General features: G+C 39.8%; 3 protein-coding genes across 9 annotated transcripts; 2 read left to right on the top strand and 1 right to left on the bottom strand.

Moving 5' to 3' along the window:
* Nucleotides 1-536: 536 nt before the first annotated feature.
* On the bottom strand, nt 537-10,385 carry LOC110538257 (UNC93-like protein MFSD11). Of its 2 annotated transcripts, none has more exons than XM_036938310.1 (13): nt 9,051-9,068; nt 8,911-8,966; nt 8,643-8,750; nt 8,399-8,478; nt 6,354-6,450; nt 6,184-6,242; nt 5,859-6,006; nt 5,615-5,664; nt 5,394-5,459; nt 5,185-5,310; nt 4,908-5,082; nt 4,640-4,775; nt 537-1,284 (listed from the first exon to the last, which is right to left on the bottom strand). In XM_036938310.1, exons 3-13 carry the CDS (start codon nt 8,666-8,668, stop codon nt 1,129-1,131), a joined length of 1,119 nt encoding a protein of 372 aa, XP_036794205.1. In that variant the 5' UTR covers nt 8,669-8,750; nt 8,911-8,966; nt 9,051-9,068; the 3' UTR covers nt 537-1,128. The 2 variants fall into 2 exon arrangements, with proteins under 2 accessions (XP_036794205.1, XP_021480640.2); XM_021624965.2 differs by lacking the exon at nt 9,051-9,068 and adding an exon at nt 9,931-10,385 and having other exon boundaries at nt 989-1,284.
* A 71-nt stretch (nt 10,386-10,456) lies between these two features.
* On the top strand, nt 10,457-13,683 carry ubfd1 (ubiquitin family domain containing 1). Of its 3 annotated transcripts, none has more exons than XM_021624970.2 (7): nt 10,457-10,575; nt 11,350-11,637; nt 11,751-11,959; nt 12,086-12,151; nt 12,881-12,986; nt 13,073-13,155; nt 13,315-13,683. In XM_021624970.2, exons 1-7 carry the CDS (start codon nt 10,560-10,562, stop codon nt 13,423-13,425), a joined length of 879 nt encoding a protein of 292 aa, XP_021480645.1. In that variant the 5' UTR covers nt 10,457-10,559; the 3' UTR covers nt 13,426-13,683. The 3 variants fall into 3 exon arrangements, with proteins under 3 accessions (XP_021480645.1, XP_036794206.1, XP_021480646.1); XM_036938311.1 differs by having other exon boundaries at nt 13,073-13,209; nt 13,315-13,456; XM_021624971.2 differs by having other exon boundaries at nt 10,558-10,579.
* A 146-nt stretch (nt 13,684-13,829) lies between these two features.
* LOC110538258 lies at nt 13,830-23,381 on the top strand. 4 transcript variants are annotated; one of them, XM_036938309.1, is made up of 20 exons: nt 13,830-16,024; nt 16,170-16,288; nt 16,387-16,542; nt 16,642-16,850; nt 17,004-17,089; nt 17,645-17,772; nt 17,870-18,001; nt 18,144-18,331; nt 18,452-18,546; nt 18,800-18,998; nt 19,228-20,020; nt 20,191-20,344; nt 20,474-20,523; nt 20,703-20,834; nt 21,142-21,196; nt 21,359-21,484; nt 21,571-21,761; nt 21,893-21,982; nt 22,828-22,951; nt 23,369-23,381. In XM_036938309.1, exons 1-11 carry the CDS (start codon nt 15,889-15,891, stop codon nt 19,232-19,234), a joined length of 1,455 nt encoding a protein of 484 aa, XP_036794204.1. In that variant the 5' UTR covers nt 13,830-15,888; the 3' UTR covers nt 19,235-20,020; nt 20,191-20,344; nt 20,474-20,523; nt 20,703-20,834; nt 21,142-21,196; nt 21,359-21,484; nt 21,571-21,761; nt 21,893-21,982; nt 22,828-22,951; nt 23,369-23,381. The 4 variants fall into 4 exon arrangements, with proteins under 4 accessions (XP_036794204.1, XP_036794201.1, XP_036794200.1 ...); XM_036938306.1 differs by having other exon boundaries at nt 18,800-19,373; nt 19,850-20,020; XM_036938305.1 differs by having other exon boundaries at nt 18,800-20,020.
* Nucleotides 23,382-23,388: the final 7 nt, after the last annotated feature.

Genomic DNA, 23,388 nt, shown 5'->3' with positions numbered 1-23,388 from the left:
TTCTGATCTAAATTGATGCCTACAGTTGTATTTTAGCACCATCTCCTGAGCATAATGTGTATTGCACGTTGTTGTCCCACACAATAACCTCTGATAATGAATGTGCAATCTAGAACTTCAATTCCCAGTAAAAATGAAAGTGTTGCACTTACTCAGTGACGTCTACCAACACTTTGGGAGACACAAACCGAAGAAGCACAAGTAAGCGCACCTGTTGGTTTAAATGTTTAAAAATCAGATTGTGTTTGTACCTTCTCGTTGCCACAGAGGACACATACGGCAAATAGGTTACTTTAACCAATTGTGTTTTTTCAAAGTCTTTATAAACAGATACAAGCAACCAAAACATTAACAGGCACTTAGTATGCATGACTGACAACATTTTGAAGTGTAAAATGAAAAATATAATAAAATGGAAGTAAAGGATACCATAAATGTTCATGCATATAGATGTATTTTTTTTAACTACTCTGCTACATGCTATGGGCACTGAAAATAAGTTGTACAGTAATTGTATTATTACAAGGCAATATATATTTTTTTTAAATCACTGGATAGCTCCTGTAAGCTTTGGCATGGTGGATGTTGAGAATTGTCATTGACTAAATTTTGACAATTTTGTCTATCTATACACATTTCGACACAGCATTAAATTTAGAGGTATACATCAATATCGTTTCCCGTACATACTATAGCTAGCGTGTTTTTGTCACTAATAACATATTTTCTGAAACAGTAAGATCATTATATAAGCCTCAATATTAACATTTCTTCTGTTTAGTATGCATCTTAAAATTCAAAACAAACATCTAAAAACAATTCCATCACGTTATGAAATGTATGATGTATTATAACACTACCATAGATTTTGCAACAATGAGACTATCTTAAATAACAACCCTGAGAGCAATGCATAAAGACAGCCAATACATCAGGTGGGTGGTCTTATATTACACATACACAATCCTATTGGAAAAGTTTTTTAAAAAATTACATTTACTCATGTTATAATTAGTGTATTGTGCAAGATAAGTTAAAGCTAAGATATTGAAGGTGCAAAGTATCTTTCAAGTTAAAAAAACAAGAAATGTAAGTCATTTGACTGTGCCCGTGTTGAAATGATGGGTCCTAATACTCTTGTTGTAGGTCTATAGAGAAGTTCTGTATTCTTTCCACCATGAAGAAGCAGAGTGTTCCAGTGAAACCCAGGGTGACCATAATGAGCAGTTGCCATGTCAACAGCAAGTAGCCACTGTAGAAGAAGGCAACTGCTGCAAAAATGGACTGGCAAAGGAAAGAAGAAAACAAAAACTTGTTGAAAGTAATACAAAGAGTTGACTTTGTGTTACTACTCTGTCACAGTAATGTATGAATTGTGTCTTAGATTGTGAGTTCTTACAGAATACTAATGTAATAAACAAATTGGTACCTACAGCTATAAAATAACAATAATGCATGTTTTGAGTGGCTAAATAGACCGACACAAGAAGGCCTTCAATCGTCCTTCACTCTAGTTATTCTTACAGTATAACCACACAAGGGATACACTACCGGTCTAAAGTCTTAGAACACCTACTCATTCAAAAGGGGTTTTCTTTATTTTTACTATTTTCTACATTGTAGAATAATAGTGAAGACATCAAAACTATGAAATAACACATATGGAATGTGTGTAACCAAAAAAGTGTTAAACAAATCAAAATATATTTTATATTTGACATTCTTCATTCTTCAAATAGCCACCCTTTCCCTGGTGACAGCTTGGCACACTATTGGAATTCTCTCAACCAGCTGGAATGCTTTTCCAACAGTCTTGAAGGAGTTCTCACATATGCTGAGCACTTGTTGGCTGCTTTTCCTTCACTCTGCGGGTTGACTCATCCCAAACCATCTCAATTGGGTTGAGGTCGGGGAATTGTGCAGGCCAGGTCATCTGATGTAGCACTTTATCACTCTCCTTCTTGGTAGAATAGCACTTACACAGCCTGGAGGTGTGTTGGGTCATTGTCCTGTTGAAAAACCAATGATAGTTGGACTAAGCGCAAACCAGATGGAATGGTGTACCGCTGCAGAATGCTGTGGTAGCCATGCTGGTTAAATAATAAATCACAGACAGTGTAACCAGCAAAGCACCCCCACACCAGAACACCTCCACGCTTTATGATGGGAAACGCTCATGCGGAGATCATCTGTTCACCCACACCGCGTCTCACAAAGACACGGCTGTTGGAACCAAAAATCTCCAATTTGGACCAGACCAAAGAACAAATTCTCACTGGTCTAATGTCCATTGCTCATGTTTCTTTGCCCAAGCAAGTCTCTTCTTATTCTTGGTGTCCTTTAGTGTCCTTTCTTCGCAGCAATTCGACCATGAAGGCCTGATTCACAGTCTCCTCCGAACTGTTGATGTTGAGGTGTCTGTTACTTGAACTCTGAAGCATTTATTTGGGCTGCAATTTCTGGGGCTGCTAACTCTAATGAACTTATCCTCTGCAGCAGAGGTAACTCTGTCTCTTAAGTTCCTGTGGCGGTCCTCATGAGAGCCAGTTTCATCATAGTGCTTGATGGTTGTTGCGACTGCAGTTGAAGCAACTTTCAGGTTTCAAGTTCTTGAAATGTTCCGTATTGACTGACCTTCATGTCTTAAAGTAATGATGGACAGTAGTTTCTCTTTTGAGCTGTTCTTGCCATAATATGGACATGGTCTTTTACCTAATAGAGCTATCTTCTGTATACCCCCCTACCTTGTCACAACACAACTGATTGGCTCAAACACATTAAGAAGGAAATAAATTCCACAAATTAACATTTAAGAAGGCAAACCTGTTATTTGAAATGCATTACAGGTGACTACCTCATGAAGCTAGTTGAGAGAATGCCAAGTGTGTGCAAAGCTGTCATCAAGGCAAAGGGTGGCTATTTGAATATATATGTTGATTTGTTTAACACTTTTTTGGTTACTAAACTCAGCAAAAAAGAAACGTCTCACTGTCTACTGTGTTAATTTTCAGCAAACTTAACATGTGTAAGAACATAACAAAATTCAACAACTGAGACAAACTTAACAAGTTCCACAGACATGTGACTAATAGAAATTGAATAATGTGTCCCTGAACAAAGGTGGGGTCAAAATCAAAAGTAACAGTCAGTATCTGGTGTGGCAACCAGCTGCATTAGGCACTGCAATGCATCTCTTCCTCATGGACTGCACCAGATTTTCCAGTTCTTGCTGTGAGATGTTACCCCACTCTTCCACCAAGGCACCTGTAAGTTCCTGGACATTTCTGGGCGGAATGGTCCTAGCCTTCAACCACCGATCTAACAGGTCCCAGACATGCTCAATAGGATTGAGATCCGGGCTCTTCACTGGCCATGGCAGAAACTGACATTCCTGTCTTGCAGGAAATCACGCATAGAATGAGTATGGTTGGTGGCATTGTCATGCTGGAGGGTCATGTCAGGAGAATGCAGGAAGGGTACCACATGAGGGAGGAGGATGTCTTCCCTGTAACACACAGTGTTGAGATTGCCTGCAATGACAACAGGCTCAGTCCGATGATGCTGTGACACACCGCCCCAGACCATGACGGACCCTCCATCTCCAAATTGATCTCGCTCCAGAGTACAGGCCTCGGTGTAACACTTATTCCTTCGGTCCAGCGATGGTGGGTTTGTGCCGTTAGGCGACGTTGTTGCCGGTGATGTCTGGTGAGGACCTGCCTTACAACAGGCCTACAAGCCCTCAGTCCAGCCTCTCTCAGCCTATTGTGGACAGTCTGAGCACTGATGGAGGGATTATGCGTTCCTGGTGTAACTCGGGCAGTTGTTGTCATCCTGTGCCTGTCCCGCAGGTGCGATGTTCGGATGTACCGATCCTGTGCAGGTGTTGTTACACGTGGTCTGGCACTGCGAGGATGATCAGCTGTCCGTTCTGTCTCCCTGTAGCGCTGTCTTAGGCATCTCACAGTACGGACATTGCAATTTATTTACCTGGCCACATCTGCAGTCCTCATGCCTCCTTGCAGCATGCCTAAAGCACGTTCACGCAGATGAGCAGGGACATGGGCATCTTTCTTTTGGTGTTTTTCAGAGTCAGTAGAAAGACCTCTTTAGTGTCCTAAGTTTTCATAACTGTGACCTTAATTACCTACCGTCTGCAAGCTGTTAGTGTCTTAACAACTGCTCCACAGGTGCATGTTCATTAATTGTTTATAGTTCATTGAACAAGCATGGGAAACAGTGTTTAAACCCTTTACAATGAAGATCTGTGAAGTATTTGCGTTTTTACGAATTATCTTTGAAAGACAGGGTCCTGAAAAAGGGATGGTTCTTTTTCGCTGAGTTTACATGATTCCATATGTATTATTTCATAGTCGAGATTCCTTCTCTATTATTCTACTAATAGAAAATAGTCTCTATTATTCTAATGTAGAAAATAGTCACACAAAAAACAAACTTTAATGAGTAGGTGTTCTAAAACTTTTGACCGGTAGTGTACATCGGCCTACGCATAACTAAACAGCCCTAAGTTATTAATCAACTATACAGCAATGAACTACACCCAGCGCACCACAGTATCAGTTGCTGGTACATATGTTTTAGTAAACGATCAGCTGTATCATGCTCTCTCGGGGGTTACCTGGATGAATTTGAAGATGGCAAAAGCAGGCGCGCTTTGCTCAGCATAAACACGCCCCAAGATGCTGTACAGTTGAGTGTTGAAACAGCTGTCACCGAGTCCAAGCAGGAAACTACAGAGCAATGCGATAGAGATACTAGGAAACAGATAGGAGACGCTCAACTGTGAGGGGGTTACAACAGGTCATTTTCAACTGACATGATTTCTGATTAATATAAAAACAATATACAGCCCTGCTTTTATTGTTTTGTTTATATTAAAGCAATACCTTGGTGTCAGATATGGCTTGTTCAGTGTGCTAGTTTTTAAAACCACAGGGGCATCATCTGGGATGTTGAGGTAGATCAAGTAGAAAGCGACAAAATGGACGACCATCCCCAGGAAGACCACAGATGTCCGTCTGAAGCGGTTATTCTTACATACTAGTCCAAAGACTCCTCCACCTGACAAATCACATCAGATTACTGTCAAACTAGTTCCTTGTTAGATTGTAACAGCTACATAAGAGTGATGGGTACAAGTTACACTGGGCAACACAAACCTACCAACTATCTCTCCAATCCCCAACACGATTCCAGAGATCCCAATCAAGCCTTTAGCTGCCGCTCCAAACTCTGTTGTTGCCCCGATACATGTCCCATACACACCACTGTAGAAAGACAGCTCCAGACCTACGATGACAACACACTGGTAAAAACACTATTCCTCTGAAGGAAATGTCTGGACTTTTGGTTGTGCAGTACAATCTACTTACCACTGTATGCCATGCAACAGCTCAGAAGCAATATGGTTTTGGTTTTGAGCAGTTGCAGAATTGTCTCTGAAGATAAGGAAACACACAAGGAATTGCTTTAGATGACTAACAGGATAGTAAAACAGTGAAACAACAAAAGCAAGGTAACGGAGGTGCCCTTTAACCCAAAGGAATAGATCAATGATTGATTGTATAATAACAAATGTGCCTGTGAAGCTTACTGAATTCTGACTTTGCATCTTGTACTGCAGAGTTGGCTCTTTGCTTATACCTGCCAAACATTAAGATGGAAAATGATCAAATTAGCAAGACAAATACATTATTAATTTTCAATACTGTGATATTCAAATTCATAGCAGAATGAATAACCATCATTTAAAACAGAGACACCAAACGCAGTGCCATAGATTCCCATTGAAATAAGGGTACAGTGAGAGAGTACTGTCAGTTAATTAGGAAACTAACATCATGCGAGATGAGAGCAAAGGCTGGCCTTCCTCTTCATTGAGCATCTCCTCCTCTGGTGGAAGAGTCTTTCTCAGAGCCAGGAAGCTGAGTGTTCCCAGCACTGAGGTAACCAGCAGACCAATAAAGATAGTCTTTCTGCTCCTATCTGAGAGGGACATCAAGAACAAAGGAAACAGTGTCAAACAGAGAACACACATCATTACTAAGTAGGGCAACACTATTGGAAGGACGTATGAGTCATATCCTTAATGAAAAAGTTTTCATTAATGTTAGCTCTCTTTTCTCCATATTTTCCCATTGGATGATCTTCACATGCACATACCTGATATTTCTATCCTTCCATTCCAATCAAAATAAATGTAAAGATTGCCAAATAACATGCTGAAAAAGAAAACAATGTGTTACAATTACACCTTGTGCTCTAGGTCACCAAATAATGGAAATTACTGCCATTATTATGTAGCCTACCATTAATATATACTATTAATATACCTGCACTGTAAAAGGGCCCAAAACATCCCTGTGTTCCTATTGATGGTGGAAGCATCGGAGTTCTCCACAAGGAAGTGTCCTTGAGCTGTCCAAAGCACTGATGAAAGGGATACAAACAAAGAGTGAGAGAGGCTGATTAGGAACTGCAGATGTAATGAATAGAGATGGTTGCTATTTGATGACATTTGAATTGATCAAAATGCATTTTCGGGGAACTATTCAGGGAAAATGTGTCTATTCTATTTGGCACAAACTAACATTATCAAACAATTTCATTCATCTGCTCTACGAATTCTCATTTAGCTCTCCCGTTTGTAAAATGTTTGCTTTGCTTGCGATCAGAGATAATGAACATAACCCCGGCATTTCCCTTTTATGTAAATCATTAACAAGCTCCATTTCAGACATCATAACCATGGTAACTTTTGTCCAAAGCTCAGCAACTGACAAGACAGACTCAATACTCTTTACCATGCATGCAGGTCATGTGCTCCTTCTTGATTTGATCTGCCGTACCCATATTGATAACTGTTTATAACACTGTGTAATTACTATGGCATTTGATCTACTTACAACTTACAAATCATTATTCCGACAGCAAAAACATGGGTACAACTCAGTTTACAAATGTGTTAGGAATGAATGGCATGCATAAGAGAATAGCAGACTCCAGAGGCATGTAGAGAATTTTGGATTGGATTAGGCATATGCACAGAGAGGTGAAATATACACTGCGTGACCAAAAGTATGTGGACACCTACTCGTCAAACATTTCATTCCAAAATCACGGGCATTAAAAGGGAGTTGGTCCTTCCTTTACTGCTATAACAGCCTCCACTCTTCTGTGAAGGCTTTCCACTAGATGTTGGGACATTGCTGCGTGGACTTGCTTCCATTCAGCCACAAGAGCGAGGTTTGGCGCAATTAGGCCTGGCTCACAGTCAGCATTCCAATTCATCCCAAAGGTGTTCATTGCGGTTGAGGTCAGGGCTCTGTGGAGGCCAGTCAAGTTCTTCCACACCGATCTCAACAAACCATTTCTGTATGGACCTCGCTTTGTGCACTGGGGAATTGTCATGCTGAAATAGGAAAGTGCTTTCCCCAAACTGTTGCCACAAAGTTGGAGGCACAGAAATGTCATTGTATGATGTAGCGTTAAGATTTCTCTTCAAGGGTCTATAGTCAGAAACATGAAAAACAGCCCCAGACCATTATTCCTCCTCCACCAAACTTTACACTATGCATTCGGGCAGGTAGTGTTCTCCCGGCATCCGCCAAACCCAGATTCGTCCGTCAGATTGTCATATGGTGACGTGTGATTAATCACTCCAGAGAACTCGTTTCCACTGCTCCAGAGTCCAATGGCAGCAAGCTTTACACCACTCCAGCCGACACTTGGCATTGCACATGGTGATCTTAGGCTTGTGTGCAGCTGCTCGGCCATGGAAACCCATTTCATGAAGCTCCCGACGAACAGTTATTGTGCTGATGTTGCTACCAGGTAGTGAGTGTTGCAAGCAAGGACAGATGATTTTTATGCACTACGTGCTTCAGCACTTGGCAGCCACGTTCTGTGAGCTTGTGTGTCCTACCACTTCACGGCTCAGCAGTTGTTTCTCCTAGACGTTTCCACTTCACAATAACAGCACTTACAGTTGACCGGGGCAGCTTTAGCAGGGCAGAAATTTGACAAACTAAGTGGAATCCTATGACGGTGCCACGTTGAAAGTCACTGAGCTCTTCAGTAAGATGATTCTATTGCCAATGTTTCGCTATGGAGACTGCATGGCTGTGTGCTCGATTTTATACACCTGTCAGCAACGGGTGTAGCTGAAATAGACAGATCTACTAATTTGAAGGGGTGTCCACATACAGTCCTTTGTAATATAGTGTATATTACTTTATACCAAACTGTCATGTAAATCATGACATTTCAATGTAATTTGTGCCAATATGAAATGATGTGAAGGATTCTGTAGATTCTGTAGTAATGTTAACCAGATAGCAGAGGGAACAAAGGAGAGATCCCATGAAACCGGACTTACTGGCTGCTCCTATGCCGATTAGTACTGAGGTGAAGTAAAAGGACCATGTTGATGGGGTGATGAATACAGCTACGTAACCACTATGGAAAAGAATGGAACCATAACAAACAACAGCACGTGACCTTGTTATAACTAGACAACTACTTCAGACAGAAATATCAACCAACTACTGACCTGCAAATAGAAAATGAATGGGGGGGGGGGGGGGGGGGGGGGTAATTCCTTTAGAATTCATGATACTCACCTGTAAAGAATTCCACTGAAAAACATTGTAAACTGTGGTCCAATTATTGCAACAACAGTTGGAGCTAACAAATTTGAAAATGAAAAAATTCCATAGATGATTCCAAGGCTGTTGTACAAGGACAGAAAGAAAACAGTACAGAGAAAAAAGTTTAGTGTCTGGTATAAGGGTCAATGATTCTGAAAGATGCACATTATCTCCCCCACTCATTTTGCTGAGATAATGTGGTTTTCCAATATGTTGCCTATGGTAACACCATCCAACTCACCTGTGATAACCACTTCCAGTGAAGGTATCATTGTCCAGGCTTTTAACTATGGTTTGCTTTAAAATAGAGAAGAAATGGGATATTAATGTGAATCATATGAACATAGAAAATATGTTCTCAAATATTGCTGCCACCACTACCTATGTGCCCTGTTGAGATTGACGTTTACATGTATTAATTTGAGTAATTCCTTTGGCATGACAATCTATTGACTGATGAAGAAATTGGAAACACAAGATGCGCCTGACCCAGGACTCCTCCAACAATGCACCACTGACAAGGCTGCTGAGGACATCATGTGAGCTGGAAGATGCACAAGAAAATAAACTGATGCAATTTATCATGGGGTAAAAGTTCTTAAACTTGAGAGTCAAAGTCAATGGACTTGAAAAAAGCAAAGTATGACTGCAAAATGACAACAATTCAAATAAATTTGTATTGGTCGCATTCACATATTTAGCAGATGTTATTGCGGGTGTTGCGAAATGCTTGCGTTAATAACTCCAGCAGTGCAGTAATACCTAACATTTCACACAGATCTAAAAGTAACATAATGGAATTAAGAAATATATAAATATTGATGTACCATGAATGATAAACAATTATAACATGTCTAATGTAACCACTTTTAAGATATCAAACAGCTACCAAATTTAGATAGCAGTTATCAATGGGTAACTGTCCATTGTCTCAAGTGAAATTGACTATTTAGCAAACAAAACCACTGATCAGTCAATACATTACAAACATGTCAAATGACAACATATATTATATTTCTGATTAATTCGAGTATGTAGCCTACATGACAGGTCATTTGAAGGGGAGAGGTCAAACAGCTGTCAATTTCAGATAAATTAGCTAGTTAGGAAGTTGCTGGTATCTGAAATATCATTGGGTAGGTGTGAATTTGCTCCAGTGATATTGACTCTAGCAAACAAAACACATTACCAGTCAATATAGTTTGCCTAGGCAACGACTTCGGTTTAGGTCACACAAGTGAAAGTGTGTTCTTTGACTTACTTCAATGTTTCCACAGGTGGTGAAAGCAGTGAAAATGAACAGAAATCCTAGTCCCAGAATGACAACGTTGTAAATCCTGAGGTCTGCCATGATTATATTATTCTTGCACCACCTCTTGGTAGATGTCCCAGATCGCTACACAGCACTCAATGCAATGAGATAAGATTATTCCAACAGTTACACTTCTTGCGTCGACCAGACATTTCTGAGATGGCTAAACAAATACAAAAAGCATAGAATCTAACTAGACACCCACGCCGTTGCACTTTTCGGCTACTCTTCCTCAAAAATCCATATGGTAACTTTTCTTCTTCACGCTCTCTCTGTCAATAAGTTATCAGCACGAGCCAATTCAGCATAACCCTCTATTAGCACATTTGGTAGATTGTTGTAGTTAGTAGGCTATGTATCTAATAGCTAGCTAGCGAAGTTTCTCGTGATCGCATATAATACGACCAAGCTTTATGTCGTTGTTGTGGGGGGGACAACTGCCAAATGACTTTCATTAGAAACCAAGCAAACAGTTGAGATTTATCAAACGCTTTACATACAATGGAAGCCCCGTAGGACCAATACACGTCAGCGCGTCCGTTTCCCAGCAGTCTCACTTCATATTGTACACAATCATCATGGCGACCCAGGATGGTAGGTATTGAAAAAAATATAATGCTATGCTTGCCACAAATCTATGCGGCGCAATTTATCAATTTTCAAATCATTAATTTAGGAATTTAATCGTATTTATGGTGTTGGTGCAAATTGAACATGTCAATTGGATTTGAAATCCTATTTTCTTCATAATCCAAGGTTCGCCCGGTTATCCTGGTCACTGGCTAGCTGCTAGCCAACCATATTTAGCTAGATAACGTTAGCTCTTTCGATTTTGTTACATAGCCAAAATAACTAGAGCTACTGTTACATAAGTTGTAATTTGATTCTAGAAACCTAGGACAAGTGTAATAGTTGTAGCTATCGCTATGTTATTTTGTAGCTATCAGCCTTAGCTATATTAGGCATTTATAAGCTATCAAGTTATGTTAACTAGCTAGTCAACTCTATCTGACTGCAAATGTAGCTTGGGATGTGTCAGCTAACTTAGCTAGCATGACTAGGTAGTTAGCGCTATTTGCAAATATGCTACAGTAACTCGCTAACAGCCACGTGAGATGTCAGATTTAGCGAACGTAGCTAAACGACCCACAGAATACCAAATAGGTCAACCAGCCAGTTGCTTGCTGCTGCTTTGTCATAACAAACGAGCTGCATGAAGCCATACTTGCTAGTTATTACTTGGCTGAGAAGACCTAATGTGACAAACTATTCCCAAACATTGAGTGTTGACATAGCTGTGCCTGACTGATAATTCTTGTGGAGCTGAGAATTCTCAGCTAAACTATGCCTTTCACAATCCTTTCATAGGAAATGAAGAAGTCGTAATGGAAACTGAAGCCACGTTGAAAGAGCCACAACCACTGTGTGAAAATGTTGGTGAAGGAAATGCTGAAGTATCGGAAACTGTGTCTCGGACAGATAATGCCGGGGAAAGCTCTTCAACTCAGGACCCCACTGTCAGCAATGGAGATGACAGTGATGAAGGAAAGGAGATGGTGGATCTAAAGATTATTTGGAACAAGAATAAGTATGATCTCAAGATTCCTTTAGATGGCACTGGAGCCAAACTGAAAGAGCGAATCCATTCACTCACTGGTAAGTAGTTGTTTAGGCTTGCGTACTAACTACTTGGATATGTATAACAGTCACAGTGTTGATTAATGTCTCTCAACCACTCTCTATTTTTCTCTCTCTCTCTATGTTAATAGGTCTTCCACCTGCTATGCAGAAAGTGATGTACAAGGGACTGCTACCAGAAGATAAGACGCTACGTGAAATTAAAGTTACAAATGGTGCAAAAATAATGGTGGTCGGATCTACAATAAATGATGTACTAGCTGTAAATACTCCAAAAGAGGTTATTCAGCAGGAAGTTAAAGCTGAAGAAAACAAAAAGGAACCTTTGTGTCGGCAAAAAGTAGGACTTTTCAACGTCTTTTGAGTTCCATATTTGTAAATGAACAACTTCTTTGCCCAAGGTATGGTCACAGCTTATGATGTTTTTTATTCAACTGTGAACTTATAATAATGTATTGAATTTCAGCAACACAGAAAGGTGTTGGACAAAGGCAAACCAGAGGACATAATGCCATCTGTTAAAGGAACAAAGGTGAGTATTTTCAACAAAACCCGAATGAATGATGGTTGGGAAAGTATGCTTTTAATGGTTGTTTTACACTGAGTATACCAAGCATTAGGAACACCTTCTTAATATTGTTGCAGCCCCCCATCCCTTGCCCCCAGAACAGCCTCAATTCTTTGGGGCATGGACTCTACAAGGTGTCTGGCCCATGTTGACTCCAATGATTCCCACAGTTGTGTCAAGTTGGGTGGATGTCCTTTGGGTAGTGGAATGTTCTTGACACCAATGGGAAACTGAGTAAAAAACCCAGCAGCGTTGCAGTTCTTTACACAAACCGGTGTGCCTGGTACCTACTACCATACCCCATTCAAAAGCACTTAAATATTTTGTCTTCCCTATTCACCCTCTGAATGGCACACACACAATCCATTTCTCAATTGTCTCAAGGCATAAAAATCCTTCTTTAACCTGTCTTCTCCCTTTCATCTACACTGAATGAAGTGGATTTAACAAGTGACATCATTAAGGGGATCATAGCTTTCACATGGATTCACCTGGTCAGTCTGTGTCATGGAAAAAGCAGGTATTCCTAATGTGTTGTATACTTGGTGTATATTACCCTGTTTATATATTTTTCTCACAGATATTTCCACTGGAACACTGTATCACGTTCAGGAGCTTGGAGATGGGTCGTTGTGAATTACTTTCTTGTTCTTCCACTAATGACCAGCAAGTGATCTCTCATTTGTTACACAGGAACGCTTACCAACAGTGCCTTTAGCCGGAATGTACAACAAATCTGGTGGAAAAGTTCGTCTCACCTTCAAACTGGAACAAGATCAACTGTGGATTGGAACTAAGGGTGAGATGACACCCTGGTTTAGTTGGATTGTGTATAAGGAAAAAGTGTAATGGCACTCACCCTTATCTGTGTACATTCTCCTACAGAGAGGACAGAGAAAATCCCAATGGGATCCATCAAACATGTGGTGACTGAACCCATTGAAGGCCATGAGGATTATCACATGATGGTAACACGTTTCCTTACTACAAACTGCACAAGCCAGATTGACAGTTGATGTAATGTATGTTTTTTTCCATAAACACATACATTACTTTGTATTTTGTCAAAAGTAGCTATCTTACTGTCATTTATGGTGCAATTCATTTTCTGTCATTCACTTTCCTAGGCGTTTCAGTTGGGTCCAACAGAAGCCTCTCAGTATTGGGTCTACTGGGTGCCAATTCAGTTTGTTGATGCAATCAAAGACACAGTCCTTGGAAAGTGGCAGTATTTCTAATGTGCCTCTATTACTGACAGTGGAAAAACTGTGATCTAGAACAGGAACATATGAAAATGGGGATCTGGAGACAACAAGGAGTCCTAAGGAACTTAACATTGAAGCATATTAGAGAAGCAAACTGAAGGATGCCAATGGACTAATCATATTATTTGGGGTTTCAAGTGCACTATGAGGCATCATCATATTCCTCAGCCCAGTTCATCATAAAAAATTGAGCAAACCCAAGGGAAAACAATAAAACTAAATGTACAGAGATTGCTGATGCATTTTTCAGTTATTCTTAAAGTAATAAAATGTATTTAAGGAAAAAAAGAAAAAAGCTGGACTAGTATGTGGTAGCCTGTTTATTTATTCTATGGATCAACACAAGAAAACTTGCCAAAGTTGAATACAGTTTCTAAATGTCTCAAGATATTGGTTTACTTGTAGTCATGATAAATGTTCATGTTAACAGAAATTATTTAAACATCTAATGGAATTTAAGAAGATTCCCTCAGCAGAAGTAGATCACAATATAACTTAAAGTGGTAAGAAACTTACTCATGTAAGTTTTGCTATTTACAATCATCATTTATAGTTGAAGGGGGATTTCTGTTGATTATTTAAAAAGAAGAGTGGGTGCTGTGGTATGGTGTGGAATAGTCTCACAGATGATTCAGAATATGTTTCTATTCTGCATCAGGCCAGACATTGAGCATTACTGCAATCCAGTGTCATGCTATCATGAGACCTCTGTCACATGCAAAGGGAATTAGTATAATCACATGGTTTAGATCAACAACTGCAACTGATGGGGGCCACAAAAAATCTGAACTCATCATGAGGGGCCGCAGTTGCTCGTGATTCCCCTCCCCCATCACCACATTAGCAGCCTCCCTCTTGACAGCAGATATTATGTCATTCTGCTTTAGTTTATTTAGTACGATTCTACACATTTTGCCATGGGGTATAGAGAAAATGTTGCTGTTTTAAAGCAAGTTTGCTGCAATTCTACACATTCTGTCATATTTCAGAGACAAGATCTTGTAATTGTATAACATATTTTAATATAATTCTACAAATTTTGCAATGGGGCAAAGAGGAAAACTAGCTTTTTTACAGCTAATTTCCTGTAATTCTACACATTTTTCCATAGGGTGGACAGAGAGAAATGTTTTTAAAATTATAACTGAGTGAGACTGACTAACAAAATCAATGGGGGCCTCCCGGACGGTAAATCGACCATGATTACTAAATTCAGATAATGTAGCTGGCCATTAGACTAATTTACCAATCTAAAAAAATGTTAGCTGAAATGGGCTATGTGAGGGACTATCAGTGACTGACATAGCAAGAGAAAAACTGCTTAATGCTCAACCAAATTTAGAAATTGCACCTTAAGTGTATTCTACCATTCTAGCTTGCAACAGCAACTTGAGACACCTACTGAGTTAAAAATAAATCAATTTGATCCGAGGGCCCATCCCTGGTTTAGATGCACTATGCTGTTCCTACAGGAGAGGGCCACAATGTCACACTTTTACATTTCTTGTTGATAGCAATATCATCTGCCGTGGGTATAATTTTTCAGAAATGCAAAGGCCTTAATGAATTTATATACAGATAAGAACCAGTAACTGCAACATTCAAATACATCATTTTATTTAAAGTATTTCATAAATATACAAACACTGAAAAGCATATGAAGTCCATGTTTTGCCAATGTCCATTCAAATTTCCAAAGCCTAAAAATGTATTTTTTCAAATCTGCAAAAAATATACAGACACTTTAAAAGCAAATAACGGAAATAAGTTGTTTGGGACTGATGCTGTAGTGATATTAACTGGTTATACTTTTGCCAGTAATAAGGTCATCAACTGAGCAGATGCTGAACTAAATGTAAATTAAGCAACCAGCTTATAAGAGCATATCAGTGTTGTCTGGCAATAAACAACATATCATATTGCAACCATCTCTTGGAGTTGTCAGAGAACCATCAATTTAAACATTGTACTTGACATACTTACAATTATGAATGTTATAATGATAATATTACAATGGTTACAGTGGTTATAATAATACCGGAAATGTCCGTTTCCAGACTATGAATAATAAGTCATTTTTATTGACATTGACATGGCTAGAGAAAGACCTTTAACCCAGGTGGCTCCAAGTTTCCAGTAAAGATCATCACCCTTTGGTGTACTCTAGTAATTTTAGTGACGTTTTGCTGGCCTCTCAATGGGTTATTATTCAAATCAAAATCAAATGTATGTATATAGCCCTCCTTGGCTAGGAAAAACATCCGCAAGTGGTTCCTGAGGAATCTCCAACCCTTCCTCCTGCAAGCCTCCAGAGAGTTCCTGTCCTGTCTTAGCACCAAGAACTTCACTTGTGGGACCTACCAGATTTTGTATGTGAAAACATACATTTTATTTCCATGTGGTTGACTATTTGCCCTCACTTGATCTAGTACTTCAATGTGGTGTCTTTGCCTTCACAGAGTGGAAGCTGTAGGTCATCAACCAGCTAACCCTAACCCTGCTAACTCAGCTATGGGCAGACAAAGACAGCTTTTGATCTACACTGATTTCATTGAGCTCAATGACACTGAAGGTACATTTTTTATAATTCTGTAACATCAAGGATACCTGAAAATGTAATTTTACTAAGCATGTCGAAGACAAAGAAATTGTAATCAGTTAGGATAGAAAGACTGCTATATTTCTCCAAGCTTTGAAAATATTTTTTCTTATTTCAGACCCCAACTGTGTCAACCACTCCAACAACAGCGCTGACTGGCTTAAAAAGTACTTTGGGCTGTTTGTTGGTTTTGCGCCCCTAGAAGAACTCAAACGACTGCATGGAAACTTCTCAGTGGTTGGTACTAGTTCATGATTTTGACCTTTTGAACTTAAGGATTCATCCAATAGTCATTTGTAACCAGTTTGAATCCATGTTCTTATTCCACTGTGTAGATGGATGTCCTGCCTATGCTGAGCCCCAGGCAGCTGAGGGAGGTGGCCTCCACCCCTGGTGAGCTCAGAAACCTTGGAGATGTCCACATGATACTGATTCATGTGCTTCCCAGAGATCTGGGCGAGTTCTTTAACATCGTTTCTCCAGCTGTTGAGGTATGGATGAGTGATGTCCATGGTCAATTCTTATACCACTGCCTTGTTTCCTATTTACCTTTGCTTAGTACAATCACCACATGTGTTTCTGTCCTTCAGGGTCTTCACCTTCCGGTGGATGTGCGTCAGGTGCTGCTCCAGCAGGTGTTTGACAATGCCAACCTATCAGATCCCTCCATCAAAGACCCTGAGGTGCTGGTGTGGTTGGGCCAGAGACTCCGCCCACTTTTACCAAACCTAACAGAGGAGCATGTGGCCCCCCTCTTCAACATCGTCAGACACAGAGACTGCAACACCAGCCAAGAAACGTAAGATCAGCACAGTGTATTATAGAAACACTAATAATTTCTAATAATGTGATGCATGTTTGCAACTGACCTTCGGTACAGTACATTAGTGCTCTTAGTTGTGCTTGACAATGCATATCAATGGGTGCTCTTTCTGGTTTCTGTCATCTACAGAGTGGTGTTGCTGAACTATATCCTACCATCACTGTCCAACGGCACACAGGCTGCTGTCCAGCATCAAATAATCATCCCTCTCAGAGGTATTCACCTAGTCATCATCTCCAGTGGTGTGAAGTACTTAAGTCAAAATACTTGAAAGTATTACTTAAGTTGTTTTTTGGGGTAACTGTACTTTACTTTTACTTCACTACATTTCTAAGGAAAATTATGTACTTTTTTTATGTCATCATATTATGCAAAACTTATCATACCAGCTGTATGTTTGCCTGCTTGAACGGCAATAGCTCAGATGCACATGAAACATGAAATGACCCCAGGAATGAATAAACAAAGTTCAAGAGATGCAGAAAAATGATCTAACATTTAAAATGGGTGAATCTTTCCAGACAGCTGGGTGATATAACAACATATTACAATCGTAGCAAGTAGATCTTTCCTCAACAAAGTACGAGTTACCAGTAATAGTAGTAGTATCTCACTTTACTTCTTATGATCCTTCTCTCTATAATTCTCCCTAAATGCATGATAATGTAGAATAATGGGTTTTATATACCATGGTCTGAGGGCTGCAGTTTTGGGCTTAATGCTGGACCAAATGAGGAACGAATTAATTTACCTTATCTCATTGTTCGCAGAATCAACTCCACTACGTTGCTATAGGAACAACAGCTTCTTTATGTTCCTGAGACAATCTTTCCTCAACTTTACATTCCCAAAGTTGACCAACTTCCTCTCCCTTATTCCACCACAGCGGGAATCTGAGGTACAGTGCATTGAACTTGTTTCAGCTGCACTTCAACTTTTGGAAAGTGTGTTCTGGCCTCGAGTCTCTGTGTATCCTATGCTATCTGTTTTTCCAGCTGCTCAACACCATGCATCCCTCAGAGCTCAGCACCATCCTCAGGAAGCCAGAGGTGGTGGACAACAAGACTAAGCTCTGCACAATCTTCCGAAACTACAAAAAACAAAAAAACTCCAGAGTTCTGGAAACCGTAAGGACACACACTGCTGATTGTGGTCACCATTTTCAAGCACTCAATGAGTATCCCTTTCTTAGGATTTACTGAAAGAAAAAACTCTGTTAAATGGTGCATTCTCAGTCCTTTGACTTTGATCATTATCTGTCTGTATGAGAATCTTCCGGATGATGTGAAGCGTCCAGTCCTGCCCTGCGTCTGGCCTTTGGCTCTGGCCACTGATGACAAGGCTGAGGTTGACCGCTGGTTTGACAACAGACTGAGGAACTACCTGAAGTTCCTCAACAGAAACCTGCTCCAGTCCTCTGACACACTCAATGCCTCCTGCTTACCCTTCAGGAGACTGTAAGCTACCACACTGGAAATACCTTACATTTGCTGATGCTATTACACAGATATATCTACATCATTTAACGTGAATAAAAGGAAGAAAAGGTTGATGACTGTCTGCTGTGGTTTTGACAGTGTGTATCTACTGGGATCCAAGCTCACTTTCAATGGCTCAGCCATAACTCAAGATGATGCGTACAGCACCATAAAGACCTACCTCAACACAGGAAGTGAGTGTTTTAGTACTAACTACTGATTACTCCAGTTTACATTATACATATATTTATCATTGCACTTTACACATTGCATGAATGGATATTTTTCAACATAAGGTCTGTTACCAAAGAATATGCATAAATTCTGCTTCATGACAGATATTCCTCAAGGATGTATGCCTTTTAATAAAGCGGCATACAACGGCAGCATATATGATTTCTCACATCAAGTACATTAAACACATATTTATTTATTTCTGACTTGTAGGTTCAGCAGCACCCAAGTGTTATAGTCCCTCTGACCCAAATCTCAACTCCACCGCCTGGTTCCTTAACTACATTGGTGTGTTCATCACCTTTGTGACCATTGAAGACTTCAACACATTTGGCTCAGTCAACGGAAAAGCCCATGCACCTGCCTGTTTGATGAAGGGGCATCATATATTACCAAAAATATATAACCAAAGGTTTATCTTTTTGTTTGTTTTTTACAGCTAAAACTATTTGCCGTGAACCCTGTCAACATTGAGTTGTTCAATTTCGCTGGAATTCCTCAAAATCTGACTAAATACTTTACTGAGCTTATCTTCCTGCAGAACTCCAACTTCCTCCCATTGCAGTGAGTTTTGAACAGTAGCCACTAAAATAATTTGTTTTATGTTACTAACTTACTTTATTTCTTGCATTTATGTCAAGGGTATGATAACAGACAACAATCTACATTGAATCTGATTGACGGGCATGGCATTCTAATCCAAGATAGTGTTACTAAGCTCAATGAGTCAGAGAGTGTGGTTGTCCTGGGCAACCTGAACCAATCCTGTACTAACGTGGACTCAGAGGTGAGCACCATCAAGATCAGTATGAGCCATTATTTCCATGTGATCATAATCCATTGATTGGTTAAGTGATACTGTTACCTAATCTTCGCTGATGTCATTTACTTCCACGTTTCTTCCGCACTGGCATCGAATATCCAAATTCGTCCGGGATCAAAGTCCGGGATCAATCACGGCCCTGGGCCCGCAGGTCACAAGTCTGACCACTGGACAGATCACTAAAGCCCCGCCCAGTGTGATTTTACAATCCCTGGGTACTCTGAGCAGTGTTTCTGGATGGAACTTGGGACAGTCTTTTGTCCATCATACAGATTCTCATCACCCAAAACTTCCAGTTGATTCACTTCTTAATAGGTTTATTGCTAGTGGCCTATTGGTTGTGAGCATCATTCACAACCATGATTCATACTTTAAACCATTCCATCCTCTCTACTTCCAATGTAGAGGATATTTCATAATTTAATGTTTTCTTTCTTCAGATAAACAATACCGACAGTCTAATAAACCTGGGCTCTATAGTGGGAGGTCTTCCAACCCAAACACTCACCGCAATACCCGAGCAGCAGGTTCTGACAACATCCGCCTACCCAAAATGTGTTACCAACATGCTGACTGCTCCAACAATTGTGCAGCAGATCTATGTTAATAAGGTATGTACTTACAGTAGCTAGACTAACTGATGTGAAGTAGGCGTTATGAATTTCCCTCCCAATATTTCTACATGCCTCATTTAAATGTGTTATGAAAAAATCTAGGGTAATCAATCATAATAACAGTATTCATTTTAAAATGTTGACATGTTTTTGTATTACTTATTCAGATCATCACAGTCGACATGAAACCAACGGAACTGATAGTCAATGTCCCAGATGAAATGGCAACTGACATTCCCAGCAATCTACTGAATTTCCCAACAACTGGAAATCAAACTCACTGCTCTGAACATCAACAAGAAAAAATGGAAACCTCAGCAGGTATTGGGGGGATTGTAGTATTCAAAAGCTCTGTAGACCTTCAAAATGTACACGATTATACAGTGGTGAACATGTGTATTATACATCTATAAATGTGTCTGCACCTCTGTTTCTCTGTTTCATTTATAGGCTGTGCTGTTCTTTGATACAGTAGCAAATGGATTGGATGAGCCTGATGAGTAAGTGTAACAGTGTTTAGAGAATGTTGGTCCTGACCAATTGCTGAGCAGAAACCATACATGTATCATTTTCACATGGGGATACATTTTTATTATGTACTTGAACACAAATTGGTTATGATGACATTTATAGTTCCTGTATTAACTCTAATGAATGCACTGCATTGATTTATTTGTAGCCTTTCTGAGTACGTTCTTCAAGGATTCATTTGCTCTCGTGTCCAGACTTTCACCAAAACAAGAATTAAACCTCTCATCAGAGCTTGCAGACTTGGGCTGGTCGAAGAAAGGTGGTTCTCAAGGAGACACCGGTGAATATTAAAAATACAACTTTTTCTACATAAACTAAAGGGCCCTACTCAATCAAAACCGGTAGCCAGGCCTCCAGATTACATTGTTAATGTGCCTGTACGAATTATAACTGTTTTAATTATTTTTCATGGCTACATGAATCCAAGCATGTATTCTCTCAGCACCAGAATGACAATAGTTACTGGAAACCCAGTAACTGAATACATATTGAATATGTTTCTCTGTTTTCAAGGAGCTTATTTTACAGACATATGAGAAAGTAACATTTTGTTTTAAAACTAACTTGCATGTGGAACAACATCAAAGGTGAAAGTCCTCAAGATTTTGACAACTATCCATCAGATACGTTGCTGTATTACAGGTAAGTTGGTCATGTCACTGACATTGTAAAATGCATTGTAAATGAAGGTAACTAATGTTAGATGAACTATTTACTGTTATTTTTTTACGCTGACATAACCAAATGAAAATGCCTTAGAAATGAACCATAAAGACAATGTAAACTGTTTGTATCTTTCTCCAGCTACACCAACATGCAACAGACCGACTGCAGATCCTACTTCATTGAAACAGGACGAGCAGACTTCTCCGCCCTGTCCAGCACTTGGATGGAAGGTTGATCTACTGAACAATGCCAAAAAAGTGCCTGGTGAGTTATGTATTCAAGATGAAAGACACAAGTTTCTGGCTGAATGTTTAAAAGCAGTGATAATGACGACATTTGATTTATTCCAGAACATCAAAGGGACACAGCTCAGTCGAGATAATCTCGAGGTCCTGGGAAACATGGCATGTGCTCTGGATGAGGACTACATTCAGAGCGCTGACTCTTACATCCTGGAGAAACTAAAGAACTGCAATGACTTCTCTGATCAGCAGATTACAGCTATGGAGACGGTTATCTGCAGTGGCAACACCACCTATGGGTATGTCACATTGCTGATATCGGACCTGTGCTGATTTGTATTCGTGTAGATACACATAAAAATGAAAAATGAATGCATTTTTGCCTATTGATTTTTTCTTAATCAGTCTGTCTTTATTCTTATCTGTTCAGAAACCCAGGCACATGGACTGAAAAAAACTAGAGCAGCTTGACATTCTTCCACTGTACTTGACAGAGAACTTCTGGAAACACAGCAGCAAGGTATACTATACATGACAATTGCATAGCACTTTGACAATATGTTGTATGCAAATCAAATTGTATTTGTAACATGCGTCAAATATCAAATCAATTAATCAAATGTATTTATATAGCCCTTCTTACATCGGCTGATGTCACAAGGTGCTGTACAGAAACCCAGCCTAAAACCCCAAACAGCAAGCAATGCAGGTGTAGAAGCACAGTAGCTAGGAAAAACTCCCTAGAATACAACAGGTGTAGACCTTACCGTGAAATGCTTACTTACAAGCCCTTAACCAATAATGCAGTTTTAAGAAAATAGAGTTAAGAAAATATTTACTAAATAACTAAAGAAATAAATTAAATAAAAAAGTAACACAAAATAACCATAAAATATATATATTTGGGGTACCTCTACCGAGTCAATGTGCGGGGGGTACAGGTTAGTCAAGGTAATTTGTACATGTAGGTAGGGGTAAAGTGACTATGCATAGATAATAAACAGCAAGTATCAGCAGTGTTGTCAGGGTGGCCATTTGATTAATTGTTCAGCTGTCTTATGGCTTGGGGGTAGAAGCTGGTAAGGAGTCTTTTGGACCTAGACTTGGCTCTCTGGAATCGCTTGCCGTGCGGCAGCAGAAAGAACAGTCTATGACTTGGGTAACTGGAGTCTTTGACAATTTTTGGGACCTTTGTCTGACACCGCCTAGTATACAGGCCCTGGGTGGCAGGAAGCTCCCCTATCTTTTGAATGACATCATTTGAGTGACATCATTTGAGATTGTTACCCATCTCAATTTGAAAAGCTATCATTTACCTTATATGCGTTTCTTATTTCTTAATGTGTTCTCTTTTGACGGAAACAGCGGAATAAAAGCACGTTCCTGAAGAAATTCATGAAAAGACGACGTACAAACAAGACAATGAAGAGGAAACTGAAGAAGCTGTTCAAAGAATGCACCATGTCTTTGAGATCCAAACGAAGCACTGGTAGGTTTAAATAATATCAGGTCAATATAGCTGTTCTGTGGTTTTAATAGTGGAGGCTCCTTTATGACATGAATTATCACATTTCTTTTCAATACTTCAATACGTCTATTTAGTAAATGCATGTCCAGACTCCCTTGGCAACATTACTCAAGTGACCATAAGCAATAACGCATTCCCCTTGGGTATGACACCACCATGTTCAACCACTGTCTGAGCGCCCAAGTAGTAATGGACAATCTGGCCAGCCTGACTGAGAAGGAGATGATGATGACATGCAAAAGATAATTTTGGAGAAGCTACGCCAGGTATAGAACTTTACTGACACAAAACAGGAAATCACAACAGATTTCAAACTCACAGGTTGCCAAGAGGTGGTCATTCAGTAACAGCTCTTTATGGTGTGGTCTTGTCCACTAGGCGTACCCCAAAGGCCTCTC

This window comes from Oncorhynchus mykiss, chromosome 12, assembly GCF_013265735.2.
Source record: "Oncorhynchus mykiss isolate Arlee chromosome 12, USDA_OmykA_1.1, whole genome shotgun sequence".
In the NCBI taxonomy this organism is placed as follows: domain Eukaryota; kingdom Metazoa; phylum Chordata; class Actinopteri; order Salmoniformes; family Salmonidae; genus Oncorhynchus; species Oncorhynchus mykiss.
Note: the sequence above shows the minus strand (reverse complement) of the source record. Positions and strands in the feature narration are given on the sequence as shown.